This window comes from Pelodiscus sinensis, chromosome 3 (genome assembly GCF_052426305.1).
Source record: "Pelodiscus sinensis isolate ZL-2025 chromosome 3, ASM5242630v1, whole genome shotgun sequence".
Lineage (NCBI taxonomy): Eukaryota > Metazoa > Chordata > Testudines > Trionychidae > Pelodiscus > Pelodiscus sinensis.
Window position 1 is genome coordinate 127,286,824 of NC_143054.1, and position 25,111 is coordinate 127,311,934.

Sequence of the window (25,111 nt, forward strand, 5' to 3'; positions counted from 1 at the left end):
TATATTTTGGATATCAAAGACAAATATGTGCAATTTTTTTTCATTTTTGTTTCTGTTTTCAGCAAGTAAGATTCCAAAATATTAAACTGGATTTAACAAAACATAAATCTTCATCCTTGACCCTAATGTAAACAATATTACAGCAAACTGATATTAAAAATGACATACATGGCAATTTTTACCATAAATTAAATCAATATATAATATAATGACTGATGTCATGGAACAGAAAGTGCTTCAAAAGGCAGGAATTATAACAAAAAGTAGTTTGCATATTTTGTGAAGTTAAGGGCTATAATGACACAACTTGCCCAGAGCCCAAAGACTCATGCAAATGTCCATAAAAAAAGGCAGCTCGTAGATACCACTATCTTTAAATATCTGTGAAGTTCAGCCTCTGAAAATTACAGATCTCTGGGTGCAACATCTCTTGGGAGGCTAATACACAAGTCATGTTGCAGATAACTGTGTGCTGAGCTCTGGCCAATCTGACTAATAGTGACGTGCACTTTCATTAGCATTTGGTTGTTGAAACGTGAAGACATTCTATATATGAAAACATTTTCTCACAAAGAGTCAGGGAACAAACCAAGCAGTCTAGTTGGTTACTTTGCATATTTAGCCTGTCCTGAGGAGCAAATAGTAAATGATTTTGAACAGCAAGTCCCATTTGAGATTATGAAATTGATACTAACGATAAATCACAGTATTTACATTTTCTTTCACCAGGTATCAGATTTATTATCTTGAAGGGGGCCCTGGCATTCAGTTAACAGGCCAGAGTGTTTTAAGTATGGGAAACAAGATTTACTTACTAAGGAGCAAATCTTGTCCTTCCTCCAAAGAAGGGTCCTGATCTAGCCAAATCGAACAGTATTGTCTACACCAAGCATTCAGAAATCTGAGCCAAGAATTAATCATAAAACTGAAGAGCAGTGGAGCAGAAAGTGCATTAATGTATGCAATAATTAAGTGTGCCACTATTAAATAGTAAAATACAGGAGAATATTTGTACTGGTAATTAGTGATTTTGAAATCTAAGGGAAAATATTTTACAGTTTATAAAAAGAATAGGTTCTATTACTTCTCACACTAGATGAATCATTTACTGTGACACTTGCTAGTATAGATGAGACAGATTCATTTGCAAACTATCCACATAGGATGATTGCCAAAAATCTCCTGTTAATGTAAAAATGTGAGCCAACTCAGTGAAGCAAGGTCAATCTATTTGAGCCCAGGAGAAAACCAATGTAAAAACTGACCTCTCTCTTTTCCTGACACATCAGGATTTAAAAACTCACTTGTACTCTGCCAGAATTACCTGACCTAAATGAAAGTCAGGAAATTGAAACTCATGACTCTAATCGGACTCAATAGGATACACAAACTGATCCCATTTGATGACCATCTATCCCATCAAAGAGATTTAATGGTTTCAAAAATAATGGGATTAATTTTTTTAAAAAGCCTTCGATTTTCAATTTGCAAACATAGGAAGGGAAAAACCTTTTTTAATTTTTGCAGGGAAATACATCAAATACACTAACACAATAATATATATATATAGTACTTCTACAGGACTTTTCATTTCCAGACTAAATACGTAACATCCAAGGGTCACAAATAAGGGCAACTGCACCTGAATTCTCTTTCCTTGGACCCTCAAGGTTACCCACGCTAGACTTCTGGCTCCTCACTGTTCTCAGCCTGAGAAGTTATTACCTCTCCAGTGGTGGAATCACTTGATTCTCCTACTTTCCCTCTGGGACCTGGGCTGCAATCCCTGGTGCTAATTACCTCAGCATGTCTGACAGGCTCAGAGCCTATAGTCCTGTTCCTTCCAGGAGCAAAGACAGTGATAGCTAGTGACTGTTTCATATGAGCACTGTAGTGCAATCTCTTTATCATGAAAGTGCAATTTACAAATGCAGATTTATTTTTTTACATAATAGCACTCAAAGTGAAAACTATGTAAAGCTTTAGCACTTTCAAGTCAAAGCATGAAGGGGGGCATATAAATGTTTAGCATATCTGGTCTGTAAATACCTTGCAACACCAGCTACAACTGCCATGAAAACACTGGTTCTCGCTTTCAGGTGACATTGTAAATAAGAAGCAGGCAGCATTATCTCCTGCAAAGGTGAACAAACTTGTTTGCCTTAGTGACTGGTTGAACAAGAAGTAAAACTAAAATGAGTTAAATCAGGGGAATTGAAAAATACTATTTCTTTTGTTATCTCTTTTTTCAGTGCAAATGTTAATTGAGCACTGTACATTTTGTAAGCTGTGCTACAGCTGAAATTGACATATTTGAAAATGTATGAAAACATCCAAAACACTTATAATAAATTTAAACTGGTACTCTATTATTATTTAGCATTGTGATTAAAACTATGACTAATCGCGGCTTTTTTTAAGCAGGTTAATTTGTTTTGCGTTAATTGTCTGCATTAGCTCTGAGCAATCAACAGCCCTGTTTACTGGGATTTCTAGGTGCTACAAAATATAAATTATAGCAACATTTAAAACCAAAGCATTAAGAGGAAACAAATCTTAAAAAACCATAAACCAGTCTATACACTTGACTGTCTTTGCCTGGGAGACAGGAAAAGCCCAATTGCTTTCTAACACTCTCAGGGGAACTGCATTTGTCTTCCATTGCAATCTATTCTCCTCAGGCATAGCTGATTCAGCTGCTCCTTTTCTTACTGCAGAATGCCCTTCCCATGTTCCTTTGATCTCTAGGCTCCCAGCTGCAGCAAAACAGCTGAGTAACTTGGGCTGGAACCTAGAAGCAATCTTTACTGCTAATGTCTTGTAATTATCTTCCCCACCTAATGTGATGGATGACTGCTTATCTAGAGCTATTGTGTTGCCTTCTTAATTGTTTTTCCAGTAGCCCCCATTAAACTAGGCCAATACATTCTTACAGGAAAGTCCAATAACCCAATATAGCTGTACTATAACTCTACTTTGCTGATCGCATCACATGCACTTATTCATAAAATGATTACAGGTCCATATCCAGAGACTGTTACATAGCAGCTCTGTGTCCACCACAACCACAAATAGAGTTCTCCAAAGATATTGCTGCCTCTGCAGAGCCTGGCTACCTAAAATTACACAATTGTGAAGAGCTGTAAAATGATCAAAGGGGTGCAGACATGGCTGTGAGCATTCCCATATGAGGGTATGAAATGCTCCATCCACCTAAGCATCTTCCTTTCCCTTTAATCTGGGAAATTAACAAACTGTAACAATCCCCTGGAGGAGGAATGAATTGCACCAATAGGGAGTGGTTAAAAAACTCCCCCTTCCTGAAACAAGCATCCTATTTGGCTCTAGAAGTGAGGGGAAACAATATGGCTTTGTAAAAGCATGTCCTAACCTCTGGTAGCAACCTAGCAAGTTTCAAGAATGGATACATGGAAAACAGGTAGCTGTGGTGGCGGGACCACTGCTCACCTGGTAGAATGAAGCTTTTAGTTCTTCTAGTACTGGGACTCCTGTCTGGTCATTACAGGCCTCGATGCACTCAAATCGAGCCCATGAAAAATTTAAGTGTTATAAAAACTAACTATGCTACAGCTATTGAAAGAAGCAGCTACCAAACTTTGTTTTAACTAACAAAAATTAAAAGTTTAAAAAGTGGAACAAACAAGAAAAGAGATGGTTGCCTCACTACTCCAGGGGCCCTTCTTCCAGACAATGTCATGAAACCGCATTGCACTGAGGACACTCCTCCAAAGAAGGGAACCCAGGTTATTTGGAAGAGCTAATAATAAAGGGGAACTTAATGAGAAATATAGACATCTGGGCTTATGATTACTGGAAAAAACCACATGGTAAGTTGCCTTCCAGGAGCAAAGTCTGTGGACAGCTTGACAGATTTATGTGCAGTGCTGGGGGGAGGGCGGGAAGGGATTAGTAGCCATAGTACATATAGGGATCAGTGACTTAGGAAAAGGTAAGAAAGAGCTCCTGATGGACAAATTTAGGCTTCTCAATGAAAGTTTGAACTTCAGGACCTCCCTGATAGCAGTTTCTGAATTGCTTCCAGTTCTACATAAAGGGTCAGTAAGACAAGCTGGGAGGAACTGAAGATAGGTGGGGATGATTTGGGGTGTTCAAATCTACACATAATACACATGCATCTCCTGATAGTTTTACTACTTAAGATGGTTCAGTGGCATGTAATCTTCTAAAGAGGGAATCTGCAAAGTAATTCCATGAGGAAAATTGCTAGGCCTGTCACAGAATCACAGATGTTACAGATGGAAAACAACTATTATTAGACTACCCAGTCCTACTCCCCCATGTCTCTCCCAATGCAGGCTTACTCCCTATTGTACATTTTTCTAATATTTTATCTAATCTAGTTTTATGTCTCAAATGGTGTAGTAAGAGTGTCAAATATCAAGAGTGCACACCTGTTTCACCTATAACTGGCAAGATAAATATGATCACCATCTTGCTTTTGTTGGGCTGCAGCTAAATTACTGAAATGCACTCTGCTCGGGGATGAAAGTGGGCATCAGAGAAAAGTTGAAGATGGTCCAACATACATCACTATGGTGATCTCCATATGTCCGGTGTTCCCCATCCAATAATAGTTCTAGTTCTATTCCATTTGCAACCTACCATGGTATTTGAAGCTCCAAGGGCTAAGAATAATTTACAAAACACTCTGTAGACTGGGACCCAACAGCCACAGGGCTCGCCTCTCAATTATTTCATCAGAGACACTGTTGCTGATGGAGCCGAAGATGAAACTCTTTGGTGCAGCAGAAATAGCTGTCTACTAATATTAGAAAGGTGTGAACCCCAAGGATGAAAAGGATTTATTTAGGACTGTGTATGAGGACCTAACCATTAAGACTCCCTGCTTTTGTTCTCTTAGCTAAATGACATATATCGAATTATTTCAGTCTTTCCTCAAATATGATTTGCTCCTAAGGTGACCAGATTGCAAGTATGAAAAATGGGGATAGGAGAGTGTGTTTTGGAAGGAGGAAATAAGTGCCCGTATAAGACAAAGTCCTGAATATCAGCTATACAGCTGTTATCAGCCACTACTCTCATGAAATCTGGACATCTAGTCACCCTAACTACTCCATACACCTGAGTATTATTTATTTAGGTAGGTAGGTAGGTAGTTGATCTTCTCTGAACTCCCTTCAGCTTGTCAATCTTTTTCTGGCAGTATAACAAGTTCAACTGCACATAGTCTATAAAGACAGGGACACTTTTGCTTCCTGAAAGCATGAAACTATTGTTTATTACAAAAAATGAAAAGAGAGTTACAGCCCTTGTTTAAATAAAGAATGATTCTTGCTAATAGTACAGAGCCTTCAGATACAAAATTCACATACATATTCCCTACAATTGTAACGTGCTTGCTACTGCAATACAACTACATACGGTGCAAATATACCGTAGAATGGAAAAATATCTGGCCATACTACTTTAATGATGTTACTGTGCCTGGAATGCATAATTTAAAAGGGCCACATTCATTAATCATTTTTTAGTGGTAGTGGTGGGAGGAATAAATTAGAAAATGCATAGAAAACCCCAGGGGTGATTCCATTGCTGCTATCACAGCTGCCTTCCACAGATGTGCAGCTACATCTGTGGCCATGCTGTGCCCATTTCCCAAATTCATCACACAAAGTTCCAAATGAATCCTGACTATCACATTTGCATCATCAGTAGCAAAAATCATAAAAGAAATTTGGTAGCTAATTGCGTTATTGAAAGACAAAGGGAGTGGCTCTCCCTGGTGCAGGACTGGACCCAGGCAATGCCGTGTAAGTCTTCTAGTGTGAATATATAAGTGAAAACTTTTTCTCTTTTACTTCTTCAGGCCATCTCTTCTTAGACTCTATATACTTAGGTAGTTATGTGGCTCTAAGAACCATAGGCTACGTCTAGACTGGCATGATTTTCCGCAAATGCTTTTAATGGAAAAGTTTTCCGTTAAAAGCATTAGCGGAAAAGCGCGTCTAGATTGGCACGGACACTTTTCCACAAAAGCACTTTTTGTCGAAAAGCGTCCGTGCCAATCTAGACGCGCTTTTCCGCAAAAAAGCCCCGATTGCCATTTTCGCGATTGGGGCTTTTTTGCGCAAAACAAATCTGAGCTATCTACACTGGCCCTTTTGCACAAAAGCTTTGCGCAAAAGGGACTTTTGCCCGAACAGGAGCAGCATAGTATTTCCGCAAGAAGCACTGATTTCAGAGAGTAGGAAGTCAGTGTTTTTGCGGAAATTCAAGCGGCCAGTGTAGACAGCTGGCAAGTTTTTCTGCAAAAGCAGCTGATTTTGCGGAAAAACTTGCCAGTCTAGACGCAGCCAATGGTGTCTGTGCACTCACACAGTAATGACTCCCCCCACCGTACTCCTGTGAGGTACCAATGAATTATCATCATCCCATTGTATAGATGAGAGGATGAAGTATAGTGAGATTCCCAATTTGCCCAAGGTCACTGTGACAGGGCATTTGCCCTGCACTGGCCCTTTAATGGCAAAACCGCAGCCCTGAGTAAGGGCTGTGAGCAAAGACCCAGCTCAGGCAGTTCTGGCTAATGAGGACCCAGCTGGGGGCAATAAAAAGGAGGACTCCTAAGGGAAAGGGGGAACTTACTGCTTCTCTGGAGAGAGAGCAATAGGGACCTGACTGCCAGGGAAGCAGGAGGCGTCCTGGTGGTAGAGCAGTGCTGAGGCAGGCAGGATGGCAGGGCTGGGGAAGCTCTGGTCAAGCAAGTTCCCAGGCTGCAGGGCCTGAAGCAGCCAGGTTAGGCAAGGGCAGCAGGTCCACACCCCTTTGCCAGTGATGAGTGGCCGTTATAGATTGCAGTTTGCCCCTGAGGCAGGGGCTAGATGAAGACTGGCAGTGGGTCACGGAGGCAAGGTGGGTTCAGAGGAATTGGGGGGCCCCTGGGGAGGGGAGGACACTGGAGTGGGCAGTGCCGGAGAGCAGTGTCCTGAAGAGGATGCCGTGGTCAAAGAGAAACACGGGGAAACACCACCTAGAGGGAGGTGTCCAGCCAGCCAAACAAGCTAATTCCCAGGACTGCCAGCTGGAGGCGCTATGGGGGTGAGTCTGCTCTGTGACAGTCACAAAGGAAATTTGTGACAGAGCCAGGAACTGAAACCACATTGCTTGCTTCCCAATCTAATATGTTACATATAAAGCAGCAGTTCTCAACCCATGGATTACATGTGACCCAATTAGCACACAGCTCCGGCCCAACTGTGTGCTAAAAATAATTCTGGTCCAGCATGGGGCAGGGTGGGCTAAGTTGGAGTCAGTGTCTTGCAGCCTGCCCGAGTGTGTCTGCTGGCAGGAAGCTGGTGGGTGCCACAGAGGGACTTAGGGTGGGAGAGTGCATCTATGGGTATGTTTGGGGGGTGGGGGGGCTACTGGGAACTAGGAATTTGCTGAGATGCTGCAGCATCCTCACATTTAGGGGCTGCTTCCCTGTCTCCACTTCTCCTTGTTCCTGGCTTCCACTGGGTGCTCCACTCCTGGCATGGAGCTGGGTCCCAGATGCCTATCCATTTGCCACAGCACTTGGGTCTTGATTGTCCAGCTGCTGCCCAGGATGCCACTCCTGCTCTGCTGGAGGGCAGTGGGGCAGGCATAGGGGACTGTGAGCAGTTTTTGGGGGGGGGTGCTGTAGTTCTTAACCTTTGGCCCACCTAACACACTGATTAATAGATTACAACCACTGCTATACAGTCATCTTGCCTCTGACATCTAATAGTACAACACACAACCTTCCTCAAATACCACAAGTCAACGACCTTGTCCTTGGGAGACAGGCCAATCCTCATCTACAGACAACCCTCCAACCTGAAGCAAATACTTTCTAGCGGCCACATACCATACCTCAGATACACTCACCCAGAACCTAGCCCAGCAACAAACCCTATTACCAACTCTGTTCACGCGTTTATACAAGCAACACCATCGCAGGACCTGACCACAACATTGGGGGCTTAATTGCACATCCTCTAATGTGATCTATGCCAGCAATGCCCCTCTGCCATGTATATTGGCCAAACTGGACAGTCTCTACAACAAAAGATTAATGGACACAAATTAGATATTTGAAATGGTAACACACACAAACCTGTTGGGAACATTTTAACCTACCTGGTCACAGTAGTTTCCTCTAAGGTGCACGCCTGTGTGGCCGTGCGCAAAGAATTCTAGGCCCACCCACCTCTTTTCCAAAGCCATGCAGTACCACTTACTTTTCTGCTGGACCTGGAAAGCAAGTGGCGAGGTGGATTCTAGCTCCTGAGGCTGCCACATGGCCCACTGCTCTGTCAGCTGGGGTTGGGGCTGAATGATGGGTGGGTGCTCTAGTAGCCAGGACCAGAGCCATGGCCACATGCCAGGTAGCTGGCTGCTCTGGCTGGCCCGCTGGCACCAGGGGCACATGGTGGGTGGCTGCTCCCGCCGATTGGCCGGGGCCACATGGCAGGCAGGCCAGCGGATGCTCTGGCCAGCCAAGACCAGGGCTGGGGCCATGGAATGGGTGGGCAGTGCTCCGGTTGGCCAGCCAGATCTGGGTCCACATGGTGGGCAGGCTCATGGCTGCTCCAGCCTGCTGAGACCAGGGCCATGAACTGTGCCTCCCATCTGTGTCCCCTCTAGTCTGTTTTTCTCTTCCCTTTTTGTACCTCCATCCCTTCTCCAGCCTCTTCCCTGTCACAGGAAGTCTAAGTAAGGCTCAAAAACACTAACATCTGGATTAACCATTCTACCAAAGAAAGAACTAGGATTTCTCTTCCCATGTCCCCTCCCACCCCAGCATTACTCCAGGTCCCCCATCCTTTTCCCCACATAATAACTGAATTGTTTTGCTCAAATAATGCTGCAAAAGAGAATCAGAACATAGGAAGATGCCAAAAAGTACTGGACTAGAATAAGGAACCAGTCTTACCCCACTGAAGTTAACCAGAGTTTTGCTATTGACTTGAAAGAATGCAGATTAGAGCTCAAAAGTTCTCCCCTTTGCAAAATGTTTATTAAGGGTATCTGAAAATAGTTTTCTTTCTGTATCTGTTGTTGGGTAAGAAATTCAGGCATTACGTGACTGAGTTTAATTAAGCTAAACCTCCACATGTACCAAACATAATGGCTCAAAATATGCCTGTATGGTTTGTTTAGTCATTAGATCACCCGCTAAAAATTTCTGAACTCTAATTAATATGTACATAAAGCTGTCATTCCATTATGCTAGATGTACATAGTTGTGCCTCAGTTTCCCTTCTGTACAGTTGTACGGTCACATGCTTTCACAACTGTGAGGTGGTCAGATATTGGAGTGAAGAAGGGTGGGGTGAGTTCCTTGGTAGACAGACTGCATGTGTCTCAGTGAGGCTGCAGAAGCACCATTAACACAGGCCTTGTAAACCTGAACTCTGATGCCTTGAGAAAAGAGTAACGCTTCCCTCGGTTGGTGCAGCTTCTCCCTCACCTGGCTGTGGGTCTCTTCCATGTGCTCCTCACATTGGACCTAGCCAGCCCCTTGGGTCTACCTCATGCCTTGTCCCCCATCTGCCCCCATGGGCACTGAGGGGGCAGAGAATAGCTACAGCACAGTGTTAATTATCCCTTGTTTTAGTATTCTTTCTTACATAATATATATATCTAAAGATATTTGTTAGTAATAGGTGGGTGCCACAGTGGCACACATCCGAACAAATTCACATGGATGGAAAATCTTAAAGAGAACACTGCTGGTCACTCACATGTGGATTTTAAAATGGCCATTCTTCTACAAAGGAATTTCACTGTTAGAGAGAGAGAGACTGCTGAATTGGAATTCATTTACAAATTTGACATTGTTACCCTGGGCTTGAATAAAGATATTAATTGGCTAATGCACTACAAAGCTAATTTCCCTTGCCTTTGACATTCACATTTTCATATCAAAAGCTATGAATGGGACACATCCAGCCCACTTAATTAGCTTCACTAACATGGGTTCTACAATTGATAGGTACGTCTTTTGTTGTTATATATACAGATCTTGGATTCTGTTATTTCCACTCTAACTCATCTGATGAAGTGGGTCTTACTCATGAAAGCTCATGACTCTATATATTTTTGTTAGTCTCTAAAATGCCACAGGATTACTTGTTGTTTCTAAAACATTATGGCTGCATCTAGACTGGCAAGTTTGTCTACACTGGCCGCTTGATTTTGCGCAAAAGCACTGACGTTCTACTGTCTGAAATCAGTGCTTCTTGCGCAAATGCTTTGACGTTCCCGTTTGGGCAAACGCCCTTTTCCGGAAATGTTTTTGCACAAGAGGGCCAGTGTAGACAGCTAAAAACTGTTTTGTGCAAAAAAGCCCCGATGGCGAAAATGGCGATCGGAGCTTTCTTGCACAAACCGCGTCTAGATTGGCACGGACGCTTTTCCGCAAAAAGTGCTTTTGCGGAAAAGTGTCCGTGCCAATCTAGACGCTCTTTTCCGCAAATGCTTTTAACGGAAAAACTTTTCCGTTAAAAGCATTTGCGGTAATTCATGCCAGTCTAGACGTAGCTCTTGTGTCTCTAAGAACCCCAATACCTGCTCTGCATATTTCTTCCTCCTACTCCACTGCCTTGCCTACTGCTTGCTTTCTGCACCCATTCCTCTGTATGTTGTTCATTTAGATTATTAACTCATTGGAACCGGGAGCTGCTTCTTCAACACAGTTAGGCTGCATCTACACTTCAGGCTTCTTGCACAAGAACTGTTTTGTGCAAGAGTTCTTGTGTAAAAGGTCTTCCACAAGAGCACATCCACACTGCCATGTGTTTTTGCAAAAGAGATGAGCTTTTGCACAAGAGTGTCCATGGCAGTGTGGACGTTCTCTTGTGCAAGAAAGCTCTGATGGCCATTTAAGCCATAGGGGTTTCTTGTGCAAGAAAATCATGTTGCCTGTTCACACTGCCTTCTTGTGGAAGAGCTCTTGCGCAAGAGGGCTTATTCCTCGTGAGGAGAGGAATAACTCTTCTGGAAGAAGCCCTGTTCTCCGACGCTGTACTGTAAATTTACTTGCGCAGTGTAGACACCCAGCTGTTCTTGCACAAAAAGCCTGCAGTGTAGACGTAGCCTTAGGGTACTACATAAATAATAATGATGATGATGACCTTACCTTTCGTTTCCTTTTAGCAGCAGCTGACTCAGGTAAGGTCACGCCTACAGAAAGCCCTCAGAGCCAGACTATATCTACAGCATGAAGAGAACTAAAAGATGTTGGTAAACTTTGGTTTCACTTCTCTTTTCCTTCCCTCCTACCAGCAACAGACCCAGGACAGGAGTGACCACCACAGTGAGGACCACTCAGAAAGGAACATTCTCCTCTCTTCTCCCAGCAAGAAGCAAAGTAGAGCCCTCACTCCCATGCTTCCACGAACATGCTCAGCATCTGCACTTCCTAAACCTGGGAGCTATGAAGCCCTGTTCCAGGGATCTACTTCTACTCTCCCCCTTTCCTCCCTCCCAGAAGGAAGGAAGGCAGGCAGGCAGGCAAGGCCACCTCCCACTTTGATAGGCTTCAGCACTACTTCAAGACATGAGCTGTCCCTTCAGGCTAATCATAAATAGTTTAACATCAACACTTAAAACCAAATACTTGAGAGGTGCTTATGTTCTGCAATGATAGAGGTGACATCTGTGTTGTCAACTCACAGGATTTCATTGCAAGTCTTGTGATATTTGGTGTTTTTTTCAAGCCTCAGCTTGTAGTCAGGTGATGTCAGGAGAATCTTGCTTTCAACAAAGTTGCTAGTACTCTTGATTGTGGAAAAAAAATATCCCAAAAACATGATCAAGTGCACCCTCCAGGTTCAGAAACTAGAAGACACTTAATAAATCCTTCTTTTGTTTTTAAAATCTCAAGGTTATGAGGGGCCTGACTCTTGGTTTTTGAAAACTTGGGGTTGGCAGCATATCCTACAAATACTGAGAGAAATAAATCTTTCCAACAGCATGCTACACATCAAACTAGCTGGGGAGTTTCAGTAGGTGAAGGAAGTCTGATAATTAATTTGTTTCTGTTTGTCTTTTACTCCTTCAGGTGTGTAGATCCTTACCTCGAAATTCTAGCCCTCTCAGTTGGAAAGTGACGAGGCCATTTCCAATTTCAATCAAGTGAACAAAGGCATTTAAGTAATCAGATGCCAGAATAAAACAGTCTCCTGAGCTGTAGTTTCCCCAGCGTCCAAGAATCAAATCTCCACAAAGAGACTCCTGCAAAGATCTTGTCAGATGCTCATAAAAAATGGAGTTGAGATTATTGTCATCATTTCCTAAAATCAGAGCACAAAAGATTTTAAAAAGGTAAAATGTATCAGAAACCATGCCTTTGCGAGAAGTCCTGGTTTTTATTGCCTCCTGTACTAGAACCTGTTCTGCGAGATGAACGGAGCACCTCCTTCGGGACATACTACATCTTCTACTCCTGTTTGGTTCTCGTCACCTCACAGAATCAGACTTCTAGTCTTCAGCTGATAAAAACAGTACTTCAAAATAGGACAATGTACCAGTGACAACAAGCAGTTCATCTTTGAACTTCTCACACACTTCATGCTTTAGGACAGCCAATGTTTTCTGGGAGCTCCTGACTAGCTGGCCTGAAGGCCCTCTGCTATAAAGACAGGTTCACTTCTCCATGTTGTCCTTAATTGTAGGGAAATATACCCATCTCAAAGACACTATTACCTAAACCTGCAATCTTATACTTGTTGGCTTCCTCTAGATTGGCATGATTTTCTGGAAATGCTTTTAATGGAAAAGTTTTCCGTTAAAAGCATTTGCGGAAAAGAGCATCTAGATAGGCATGGACGCTTTTCCGCAAAAGCACTTTTTGCGGAAAAGCGTCCGTGCCAATCTAGATGCTCTTTTGTGAAAAAAAAAAGCCTCGATCGCCATTTTCGCAATCGGGGCTTTTTTGCGCAAAACAAATCTGAGTTGTCTACACTGGCCCTTTTGCACAAAAGGACTTTTGCCCGAATGGGAGCAGCATAGTATTTCCACAAGAAGCACTGATTTCTTACATGAGATCGTCAGTGTTCTTGCAGAAATTCAAGTGGCCACTGTAGACAGCTGGCAAGTTTTTCCGCAAAAGCAGCTGCTTTTGTGGAAAAAACGTGCCAGTCTAGACACAGCCGCTGAGTTTCTCACATCCAACTAGGAGATTTAGTCACCCAACTTCCATTAACTTGAATCAGAGTTGTGTGGCTAAATACCCCTGCTAGTTTTGAAAATCTCCAGCACTACAAGGTATGATGGGTAATTAAGAATGTGTTGCTATTTATCAAACTTACATATAAACCATTTTTATATAAAAAATTTAACAAATAGAAACAAAAAAAAATCAAGGTTGAATCAACTCATCTATTGGTCTCAGACCAACTAATTTTCAGAAGGTTGGGCGAAGTAGCACCAAATCACAGTCTAAAAAACTCATGGGGACTGCATGCTTGAGGCATTTAAAATGTGATTAAAATCAGCACTTAATTATGAAATAAATCTTAACCCATGCCAAGACAGTGTCATAGAGTCTAATAAAGTCTCAGTGTGCTTGAATTCTCTTACACCATAAGTATGCTTGGTTTGGCCAGTGAATTCATTTTCCACTTTGCATCAGGGGCTCACCTGTTGATATAATTAAACACTATCCAAGGTGTGTCTATCTTAAACACACACTCAAAATGTACATATATGAAAACTCTCACCTATATTCCCCTTGAAATATTTTGAGGAAGATATAAATGAGTCAGAAAATTGAGCTTTAAATCATATTAGACTAAATTTATGTTTTGTCTCAACTATGAGTTTCTTTATATCATAATGCTGAAGACTTGCTACCAGATGGTGGCATAGATGTGGGAAGTATCTTTATTCCATACCTTGTCATGATAAATAGTGATTGTGGCTCATTAAGATGTCCCACAGTTTCAAAGCACAAACATCTCCCCCACTTTCTAAAGACACATGTGTTCGGTCTAATTTCTACTTCAAAAATATTGAAAATGCTGTGGTAATAGAGTTGCCTGTATGACAAGAAAAAATTAAAATGTATCTTCAAAGTTGTTTTTAACACCCTTCGATAGATACAAAACTGATTGATATTTGACACATGACTAAATGGCTTTTTTATGATAGGACAAAAATGTATTTACAGTGTATAGTACAAGGGGAAGTCCACAATTGAAATCTTGATCCCACTGAGAGGAAACTTTGCCATTGACATCAAAAGGACCAGGATTTCACCTGAAATGTTTACATCAAATTCTTCTCTACGGACTTGATCTTGCAGGATGTTGAGCGAGTTCTTGCTGTATGCCCTCCATTCTAAGGATGTTAAATTTAGATTAATCAACTAATCGAATAGTCAATGCAAATTACATCAACTATTCAATTAGCTGATAAGGGCACCTCTGCCTTTGAAATGTAGCACAAGCCGGCAGGACTCTTGCTACATTTCAAAGGCAGAAATGCCGCTAGTTCCCTGCTGTGCTCCTTTCCCATCCCCCCAGATGGTGCTGGGGGGGGGGGGACTTGGTTTTAAGACAGGTCCCCATAGCACCAGCTCCTGCTCCTTCCTGTCCCTTGCTGCCTCTCTCTGATAGAGGCAGCAAAGAGGAGATGACTAGTTGCTTACATCCCTACTCCATTCCCATTGACTCCAATGCAAGATGAAAGCACTTCCTGTTTTCCAGAACTGCTCAACACCATGCAGAACTATGTTCTGTATCTGGGCTTGGAAGGATTCAATTTTCATCAATAAATGTCGATTTCACAGTACATATACAAGCCAATACAAAAATACTTCTATCTATGATCATCAAAATGTACAGATGGGCAAAGTAAGAGAAATGCTGCTTGAGAATTTATTAGAGGTTATATATTTTGATGTGAACAGTTTGTGTTTTAATGGTTCTAAAGCTTTAACTTTTGAATCTCAACATCTTCTATCCGTCCTCCCTTAATTTCATACAACTGTGAAAAATTAAATTGATATAAATAGAAAAAATGCTTAAGATAAATATCAGTATTACTCATAAAAATATAAACATAAATAAATTAAATTTGAATAGCAGACCATGTCACTTTGTTTTTGGCTCCTATCTTCTCTTCCTCTCCTGCAAAATTTCTGCTTGCTCAGATAAATCAGTTTTCAAATACAATTAGAGAAGACCATATGTCTGCATTATTTGTTTGTAAGGGACCATCTTACACGGTCTCTCCCAAAACACTGTTTGACCAAAGACTGACCTTGGATTTGATTTACTATGTCTACTATTTATTATACACAAACTGATTTACAACTCAGCAGCTACTTAATCAACTCTAAAAAACAAACCAAATCATAAGACTTAATTAGGATCTTTGCATAGTTTTTAATTGCTATTACATTTTAAATTATCTGCTCCATTCACCCAGTGCTTAAACACTTTGCATCTATTTTAATATTTACAGGTAAGCTACAATACAATAAACAAATCACATTTTCTAAATTACGTAAGAAAAAAAATCCCATGTCATACCTGGGTCCTTTTCAATCTGAATTGCCAGTCTTGTATTGGAATGGTCTACTCTTTTTGTGCTGAAAATAGAGATACACATTCCATAGTTAATTCCCTTTTTAAACAGAACTTCCTTCCGCTCCCCCGCCTTTGAACATTTCTGACCACACTTGCCATCTGTACAATCACATATTTCTAACATACTTTTACAGTAGTATGAAGTATTTCTTTTTCTAACATAAATCATGCAAGCAGTTTATGAGCATATTAAAAGGTATGTTTCTGCCACTCTTCATCACCTTACTTGTATGGGACCATTCATGTAGTATGGTACTAGTCAGGCTAGCAGAATCAGGAAGTTAGCATTTGAAATAACAAGCAATATATATCTTACATGGCACAATACCCAAGTGCCTCCTAGGTATGTACATATAAAAAAATTCTTTCTCCTTTCCTTCCCAGCCCCTAGAAATACCTGGATTAAAGTTTAGGGTTTTATGAACTTTTAGCATTTCTACCAAGATAAAGGCAAGTGAAATAAATGAGGTCTGTAGTTAGCTCTAAAAGTGCTGAGGCCCATGGTTATTTTTACCTCTCAAGGAAATGAGTTCCATTATCTTGATTCCACTTGTGAGAATTCTGACTCCCACATTAACAGGCCTCTCCTTGTTGACCAGCCTTTTAACTGTCCCAGTGGAGCGCTGCTGTCATGGAAGGCAGTGGTCATGGAGAGAGGCAGGAAATGGCTTAGGGAGCCCAGGCCTTTGTCTGTAGACATAATGGGGGGCACTAATAAAGCCTGAAGGTCATAAATGCAATGATCACTGTGGCCAGATCACAGTCTGACAGGATGGGATGTAATTAGTCAAGCTGGAAGTCGGTGTTTTGTACTATTTGAGCATTCAGTACCACAAGGAGTCAGAGCGACTTTCCAGGTTGCAGACTGCAAGCAGAAGCCCTTGCTGGTCTGGGTGTTATAGAAGCTATATCTTCTCTAACGTATTTTCCTGCCACGTACAAAGCTTGGATTTTGGATCCCAGATCATGGTTGCCTGTAATGGGTACGGGAGCAGGCTAACGCCTACTTCATGATGTTGTTATAGTGTCGGGTTTGGTCATTGGCAGAGCAAGCAGGAGGCATGGTCCATGAGGAAATGCTGTCATTTTCCGAGCCCATCCCTTCCTGTTTGCTCCTTAAAACTTTGTTTACTCTGGCAATTGAACAACAAAGCTTTTGTCGTTCACAGGTGCTTTTGGCTCCTCTCCCCAAATGGCAAAAGTTTTGCCATAGCAAGTACTATTAAACATTGCTTTGCTGAGAAAGCAAATGCAGCTTGTGGAAGTTTTTTCTCCACAGAAGTGCAGACAGTGTTTATGCTGCCTGACTTTTAGCGACACAGCTGTGTCAACGCAGACGTGTTGCTAAAAGGTGTGTAGTGTAACACATCCTTAGTCCTTCCTTTGTCCCTATTCTCTTAGCAGTATGTCTCTTCCCTCTGCTGACACCACAAACACTCCAGTCAGGAGAGCTGAAGTTTCAGAACCAGAGATGGCATAAGTCAATACTGACATTTTCTGTATCAACTTGCTGCATAAAAACCCATTGACTTTCCTAATGTCAAGAACAATATTGCTGGCTATTTCCTCCATCCTCCAGCCCTTTCTCCACCACAAAACTCAGCAGAAAATTGATCCTAAGAAATTTACACAGCAACTTCCACAAAGTAAGTAAGTACAAAAGGCTTGCTACTGCTCTGCCTCAACTCTCTACCTGCTATTGACTTTTAATGAAAATAAGCAGGTTTTCTACCCTGCTCTACAGGAAATATTGCAAGATAAAATATGGGCCTTCATTAGTATTAGAATATTATCTGCATACATTAACAGTTAATCTGATTTATTATTTATGTCTGTGACTTCTATTTCCAATTGGCTTCTTGTATTGTAATTACAGTCTTCAATCCCAATGCAACGAAAAATGGTTACAAGCAGAGGTGGCTTTCCAAAGTAATACCAAATATGAAGAGTTATTTTAAATGCAAGAAAGTTGCTAGAGTTCTTCTGTTCTAGGAGTCAGGCCCTTTACCTGTAATACCTGCCCTAGTGAATTAAAGGGAGAGCAAGAGGATTAGGTTCTGGAATTTGAACAATTTGCCACTGGAGCTGGACAACAGAGTTTCAGAGTGGACAGATTTTTAATTCCAAACAGAAGATCTTTGCTGACTTCTATTGCTTTTTAAAAGTCAACAGGTCATATATTTGCCACAGATATATAAAAATCTGAGGATATCTTCATAGGCAAGAGCTTCATCTCATGGATTATTAAGCATCTGATCCACAAAGCCAAGCAGAACCTCTGTTACCTATGAGACATTTTTCTAGACATAAATAAAAATATAGCCATAAAAATCCAACATTACTCAGAAAATTATGATTTATATAAGTAGAAATCACTCTGCTCAAGATATTGTTCTGACCAATCAATGAGAAGTCCTGTGGCACCTTATAGACTAACAGATTTATTGGAGCATAAGCTTTCGTGGGCAAAGACCCACTTTGTCAGATGCATGTAGTGGAAATTCCAGAGGCAGGAATAAATATACAGGCACACGAAAAGAAAGGAGTACCAGTCAAGAGGAAGGCCAGAACTCCTTTCTTTTCATGTGCCTGTATATTTATACCTGCCTACGGAATTTCCACGACATGTATCTGACAAAGTGGGTCTTTGCCCACGAAAGCTTATGCTCCAATACATCTGTTCATCTATAAGGTGCCACAGGACTTCTTGTTGTTTATGCAGATTCAGACTAACATGGCTACCCCTTTGATTCCGGACCAATCAGTGGTTTCTACTTAAAGAGCAGAGAGAGGATTATGATGCTTCCCAGGAGTATCCACAGTTGTGAGGCACCTCACTAAGACTAGCCCATTGCATGAGGAAGGTCAGCTCAGTAACATCACTGGCCTTGGGCAATACAAGAACTCCCCTCTAGGCCTACAGAGGCCCAGGGATGCCCTATGTAGTACCATTAAACTGGTACTCCTATGCACAACAGCAGCCTGTGGATGACGATTTTTAGAGTGTGATTTTATAATTTTCAGCAACACACTCATGAAATACTTTAAAGCAACTTTTAAACTAAGGACCTATAGACTAACACAGTAAATACCTGGGGCTGGCAAATGCCTGTTCAATGACTTCAGTACGACTTGAATGGCTCTTTCACAGTTTCAGTGTCTGCTAATAGGTCTGGCAGACTCTTTCACTTTTAAATCAAGTAGATCCTCTTTGGAGGAAGCAGAACCATAGAACAGGGATAGGAAGTTGAGGGTGGGCAGACATTAAAACCCAGTGGTGCTCAAAATTTCCAGGTGCCCTACACATCTGTCTATGCTGTGTATGGGCAAGTATAGCCCTGCACGGGTCCCACTGCCTTTCTACAGGTAAGTGATTGGCTCACTACAGTCCTTGAGCCCTCCAACTATCCTGCCTGGAGTGACCTGTGCCTGATCCACTGTAGACTCACTGTATTCAGATTCACTGTTCCCCCATAAACCCTTATTTGTATACCAGTTTTACCTATTTGTCAAATATTCTTCTTCTTACCAGTTATATCTCAGATTACTGCTTCTTTTAACACATAACAATTAGATACATTTTTAAAAACAATAGCAAATGTATTTAACAAATTACAGTGATTCCAGCAATAGCAATTAGAGGTATTGGAAACAAATGCTTACATATAAATATATAGCACACATTCCAGAGCCTAAAATAATTAACAGGATAGGCTCATATTGCTCACCAGTGCTTCTTCCAAGGAGACAATCTATGAACCCTTTTTCATGAGACAAGACACACTGCTGTCAGTTTGTCTCCTAGATGAAGGATAAAATCTTGTCCCCTCTCCTCCTTTTTTATGCAATTACAGGCTATTGTCCCTTGCTCCATCATGTTTCCACTTCAGAAACTTATCCTGGGATTCATTTGTGTTTGTAAATTCTCAGGCCTACATCTGGTCTAGACAGTAAACATAATCTGCCTCAATGGATTTTCATTGTTCTGTATGCTAATGGAGTCAGCCTTCCACAATTTTGGAAACTCATATTTTACATATTTCCCGTAAGCTATGTACAGTACTAACATTTTCCAACAATTGTGACAACCAGTGGGCAATTGGCTTTTCATAGACATCTTACAGAGTACCCTTTGGTGAACTTAATAGGTCTATATCTGACTCACAGGTTCCTGTAAGACTCTCCTGTAACCTCTGCTAGTTAGCCTCAAGATATCCATGGGTTCCTGAGATTCACAAAACAATTATGGAAAATAGAAATACCCTGGCATATTCTGAAATCAGAAGCTGGAAATGAAGTGTTATACCTAAATGAAGAAGTTTTCACAGCAAAAAGCTCTGTGATGTAGCTTGAAACTTGCATTCCGAATGTAGTATAAAACACTTAAGCTGTGAAAATAGGGAAGTTCAAGATGGAAGAGGATAAGATAAATTAGTATTCCTAATAACATAGGGAAAACCTAGGTCTCTATCCAGATATTTTCAAGACAATGTTAATTTCTTGTAAAAATCCAGGGCAAAAATATAAATGACTTCTGTACTGAAATTCAGGGGAGCTGAAGTACTTGTCCACAAAGCTCATGTTGGATCTTAAAATATTCCACAGTTATGGTAATGGAAGCTCTGTTTGTAGCTTCTCAAAAGTTACAGGAATCTGCATAGTATTGAATTATAATGTACTGCAGCTAATAACTAAACCCAGCTGCACATTTACCCCTGGGCTTTTAGCTGTCAGCAAGTATCTCTAAAAAAAAAGAACTTCTGGGACTACTGGGCAATTTGGGCTTTCCTTCAGTGGTTTCTTAAAGTTAGTACCTACCATTCAGCCAAGGTGCTAATTAGCTCAGTAATTGGATTTTCTTCTTGAATTGCGTTATTGTACACAAACTTAGTGAAGGTCCTTGGGCACTTGCCTTGAAGAGCAAGTGAGAATGTTTGAATCTCTTCAGGAACAGCCTAACTACTTTTAAAGCCAACTACCCACTTATTTCCTAAAATATCTCATTGCCTCCTGTTCTTTAATTCAGTATCTGAGCTGAGCTAAGCCAAGCCGGGATGGGCAAGGAGCTTAGCATTATGGTTCTATTTAGACCATCATACCGAACATTTTCTTTTCTTCTTATAAAGGGGTTACTGCCAACATTTTTCTCCCATAAAAATACTGCCTTATCTTCCAACGAAAATAGTCTCTTTCCGCAGCGCTAGCAGCAGCAGTGGCTGGGAGTCCAGCGCCCTTTAAAATCTCCTGGCCCTGGGGCAGTTGCCCCCTTTGCCCTCTGACCCTATTTGGCAGGGCTGTCTGTGAGACCATGTCTATATAATTGAAAAAAGAGAAATTAGACTTTTCTGACCTTCGCATATTTGGTGTTGTGTTCTTGATTATGAAGATTCCCCTCCCCGCTCCCTGAGAGACACAAAGTGGGTGAGGTAATATCTTTTATTGAACCAATGTCTTTGGTGAGAAAGACAAACTTTTGAGCGTACACAAACTCTTTTAAAAGTCTTCATTCCCCATTCAGAGTACTTTTCATTGCATGACGTTTCCTTTTTGTTTGCCCTTTCTTCTTTCTTTTTCTTGTTTGAATTTTTGGTCTTTATGTTTGCGTTCTTGCCTGACCCTGCATACATTTTCTCTGATGCCTCCCTTTACCCTGCTCTCTCTTCCTAGAGAGATTCAGTCAACTGGAGCTGTCAATGCAACTAACTCAGCAGGGAAGTATTGAACACCGTATCTTGGATGCATTCCCAATTGATTTCCACTAATATGGGACCTATTTAATTAGCCTTAATATATTTTATTGGCAGCCACAGGCAAAATTTGAGGGGAAAAAATCGTAGAAACATAGGGCTGGAAGAGACCTCAGGAGGTCATCAAGTCCAAATGTTACTGGTTAAAGGGATACAGGCAGTCCCCGGGTTACGTACAAGATAGGGACTGTAGGTTTGTTCTTAAGTTGAATCTGTATGTAAGTCGGAACTGGCGTCCAGATTCAGCAGCTGCTGAAACTGATCAATTTCAACAGCAGCTAAATCTGGACGCCAGTTCCGACTTACATACAGATTCAACTTAAGAACCCCAGGCGTCCCCAAGTCAGCTGCTGCTGAAACTGATCAGTGGCTAATTCCAGGAAGCCCGGGGCAGAGCAACTCTGCCTCGGGCTTCCTGTAGTCAGCGCTGGTCAGTTTCAGCAGCGGCTGACTTGGGGACGCCTGGGGCAGAGCAGCTTGGGTGCTGCTGGGTTGCTCCAGTAGCGCCGCTCCTCGGCGCTACTGGACCAACCCAGCAGCACCCAAGCTGCTCTGCCCCAGGCGTCCTGATTCAGCTGCTGCTGAAACTGACCAACAGTGGCTGAATCAGGACGCCTAGGGCAGAGCAGCTGGGGTGCTGCCGGGTTGGTCCAGTAGCGCCCAGAGCGGCGCTATGGGACCAACCGGCAGTGCCCCAGCTGCTGTACCACAGGCGTCCGGAGCAAAGCCACGGAGCACGGGGGCAGCGGACAGCCCAGACGCGTCTGGGCTGTCCGCTGCCCGCGTGCTCCGCCGCTTTGCTTCCTCTCCCTGGTCTACTGGAGACCAGGGAGACGGGCCCCGTTTGTAACTGCGGATCCGACATAAGTCGCATCCGCGTAACTCGGGGACTGCATGTACTGTCAAATATTTAAAATATAACTTTAATTTTTTTTGTACTCTCCATTGGTTTTAAAAACCTTGTTAGAAGCTTCAGAACCACTTACTTTTATACCAGATTTATCTGTTTGGTGAATATTGTTATTCTCTCTCATCCAGATCTTTCCATACCTTACAAAGCAAAAGCTAATATATATATATTTTACCATATCTACATTGATACTTTCATACCAGTACATATGCATCTTAAAGTCACGGTGTTTCTTTTCACATAATTTTATTAAACCCACTGTTTCAGTTTTTTATCAAAGCTCTTAACTAATGGAAGTATCCATGTTTTCTAGTTACAAGTAGCAAAGGAGGAAAACCATTTTTGTCATTTTTATTTAAACACACTAATGTTCCTACCTTGGCAGTGCTGTCAGTTAAGAAGTGATTACCAAATTATGACCAAAGTGTTCCATCTTTCCCAGTGCTTGAATTATGGGGCACAGTATTAGGCAGCAAGGGAACCCTGATACTTTTTGGGTTAACTTAATGTGCACAGTGGTGGGTTAGCCAATGGGGCCCATGCCCAAGGGCCCCTAAAAACAAGCACTCCCACATCCTGGCCCACTCCTTAGCAGAGTGCTGAGTGGTTGGGCAGACCAAAGCAACTCCCTGTGCTCTGACTGGAAGCACCAGGCGGGCAGGCCGAGTGGGGTAAGCCCATGTGCTCTGACCCTACTGTCTGGCAGAAGCACTGGGGAAAGTAGGACAAGTGCCTAAGCCCCAATGCTCCCTATTTGCTCTGGCCTAGAGTCCCAAGGACCCTAATCCACCCAACTATGCATAGTCCCAAACAGCACTAACATTCTGTAAGTAGTCTCTAACCACACTGGAAGAAAATGGCAAAAGACTTCCTTAAAGCAAATTTAAGGATGCCAATGATAGCTAATGCCCTTTTGGAATGTTAAGTTCAGCAAAACTCAAATTTATGAAAACCCAGAAAATATAAAATTAAGGTAAAGGCCCACATAATCTTAACTCTGCTCCTCTGAAGCTGATAATAGCCACTGAAATCTACCTGCATACACTTCAGAGATATTCATTGTGATAGATGCAGCTGTATTGAAAGGTGGAGGAATAAGGTGGAACAGCTTGGAAGAGCTTTGATTGAGAGATACAAGGATTTGTTTGATGGGCATGCTAGAGCTGGGCTTGTGTTATGTGCCGATCTGGGTCTGATTCAGGTATGTGTGTTATCAAAGGAAAGCCATACATATATATCTGGAGGTTTACAGATTCATAGACTCCAAAGCCAGAAGGAAACAGTGATCATACAGGAGCTAAAACTAAATAGCACAGGCTGGAGAACGTCCCCCAAAATATCTTTTAAATACATATGCAATCTTGATTTAGGGTCCACTACAATCCTTGGTACATTGTATCATAGGTTAATTACTCTGACTGAAATGTACGCCTTATTTCTAGTCTGATTTTTTCTAGTTTCAACTTCCAGCCATGTTATCATGTTAGTTTTCTCTACTAGACTGAGGAGTCACTATTAAATATTTGGTCCCCATGTAGGTACTTGTGGACTGAAATCAAGTAACCTCCTAGTTTTCCCTTTCTTAAGATAAATGGATTGAGCACCTTGAATTTATCATTATAAGGCAGGTTTTCTAATCCTTTAATCATATTTGGACTCTTCTCTGAACCTTCTCCAATTTATCAACATCTTTCCTGAATTGTGGGAACCAGAACTAAACACAGGATTCCCGCAGTGGTTGCACCAAATACAGAGGTAAAATTACCTCTCTGTTCCTTCTCAAGATTTCCCTGTTTATGGACCCAAAGCTTTCCTTAGTCCATTTGGACATTTCATCACATTGGGAGCACATGTTCTGCTCAATATCCATGTTCAAATCATTCTCAGTCACTGCTTCCCAGGGTGGAGTCCACCACACCCATTTATGCATCTATGACCTATATTCTTTGTACTTTGACATATACGTCTACATTTAGCCATATTAAAAATACATACTGTTTGATTGCATCCTGTTTCTCAAGTGATCCAGATTGCTCTAAAGTAGTGTCCTGTGCTCTTCATTATTTACTTCTTCCCCAACGATATTTGTGCCATATGCACACTTTATTAGTGATGATTTTATGATTTCTTCCACCTCATTAATAAAAGTTAAATAGTGTAAGGCGAAGAACTGAAGCCTGTAGGACGCCACTAGAAACACACCCGCTTGTTTATGATTCCCTGTTTCTGTTTATGTTTTAATAGCTATCAGTCAGTCAGCTTTGATCCATTTAATGTGGGCCATGTTAATTGTACATCCTTCTGGCTTTTTTAATCAAAATGTTATGTAGTACTAAGTCAAAGGCCTTTTACAGACATAGAAATATATTATGCTAACCCTACTGACAGCCTGCATCATTTCAGTACAGAACTGTGTAGACTGGCTCAGTAGCAGGCCACTTGTGTCTTCTCGCCATAGGTATTGCTGGTAGTGAGGTGGGATATAGGCGACCATATTTTCCTATGCTGAATGTGGGACATCTGGTAAAATTACTCATATTCAAGCAAGTTCAGTGGCAAATCAGTCAGAATATAAAATACAAATGTTCAAATATCAAACTGAGGACACACACACACACCTCAGACACAGGAGATGCCTGACTGACTCACCCCTCTGTACCCAGCGCTCTCTGCCTTCCATGGTTGGCTGGACCCCCAAGACAGACCTGCTTCTCCTGAGACCTAGTGTTGTATCTTCTGAGGTAACACAGCAAGGGGGTGATGAGGGTTTTTTGACAGGGTTTCTCCTAGATTTCTGCCAGGGTTCACCCCAAAATGTGGCCAGCAGCAGA

At 41.8% G+C, this 25,111-nt stretch overlaps 1 protein-coding gene across 1 annotated transcript in view; it reads right to left on the reverse strand.

Moving 5' to 3' along the window:
- Positions 1-25,111, reverse strand: part of PCNX2 (pecanex 2) — a 224,394-nt gene that overhangs the window by 38,444 nt on the left and 160,839 nt on the right. The window contains exons 24-25 of the mRNA XM_089777363.1: positions 15,567-15,625; positions 12,108-12,323 (exon numbers count right to left, since the gene is read on the reverse strand). Of these exons, the coding sequence (XP_089633489.1) occupies positions 12,108-12,323; positions 15,567-15,625 (275 nt within the window). The remainder of the gene's footprint in view (positions 1-12,107; positions 12,324-15,566; positions 15,626-25,111) is intronic.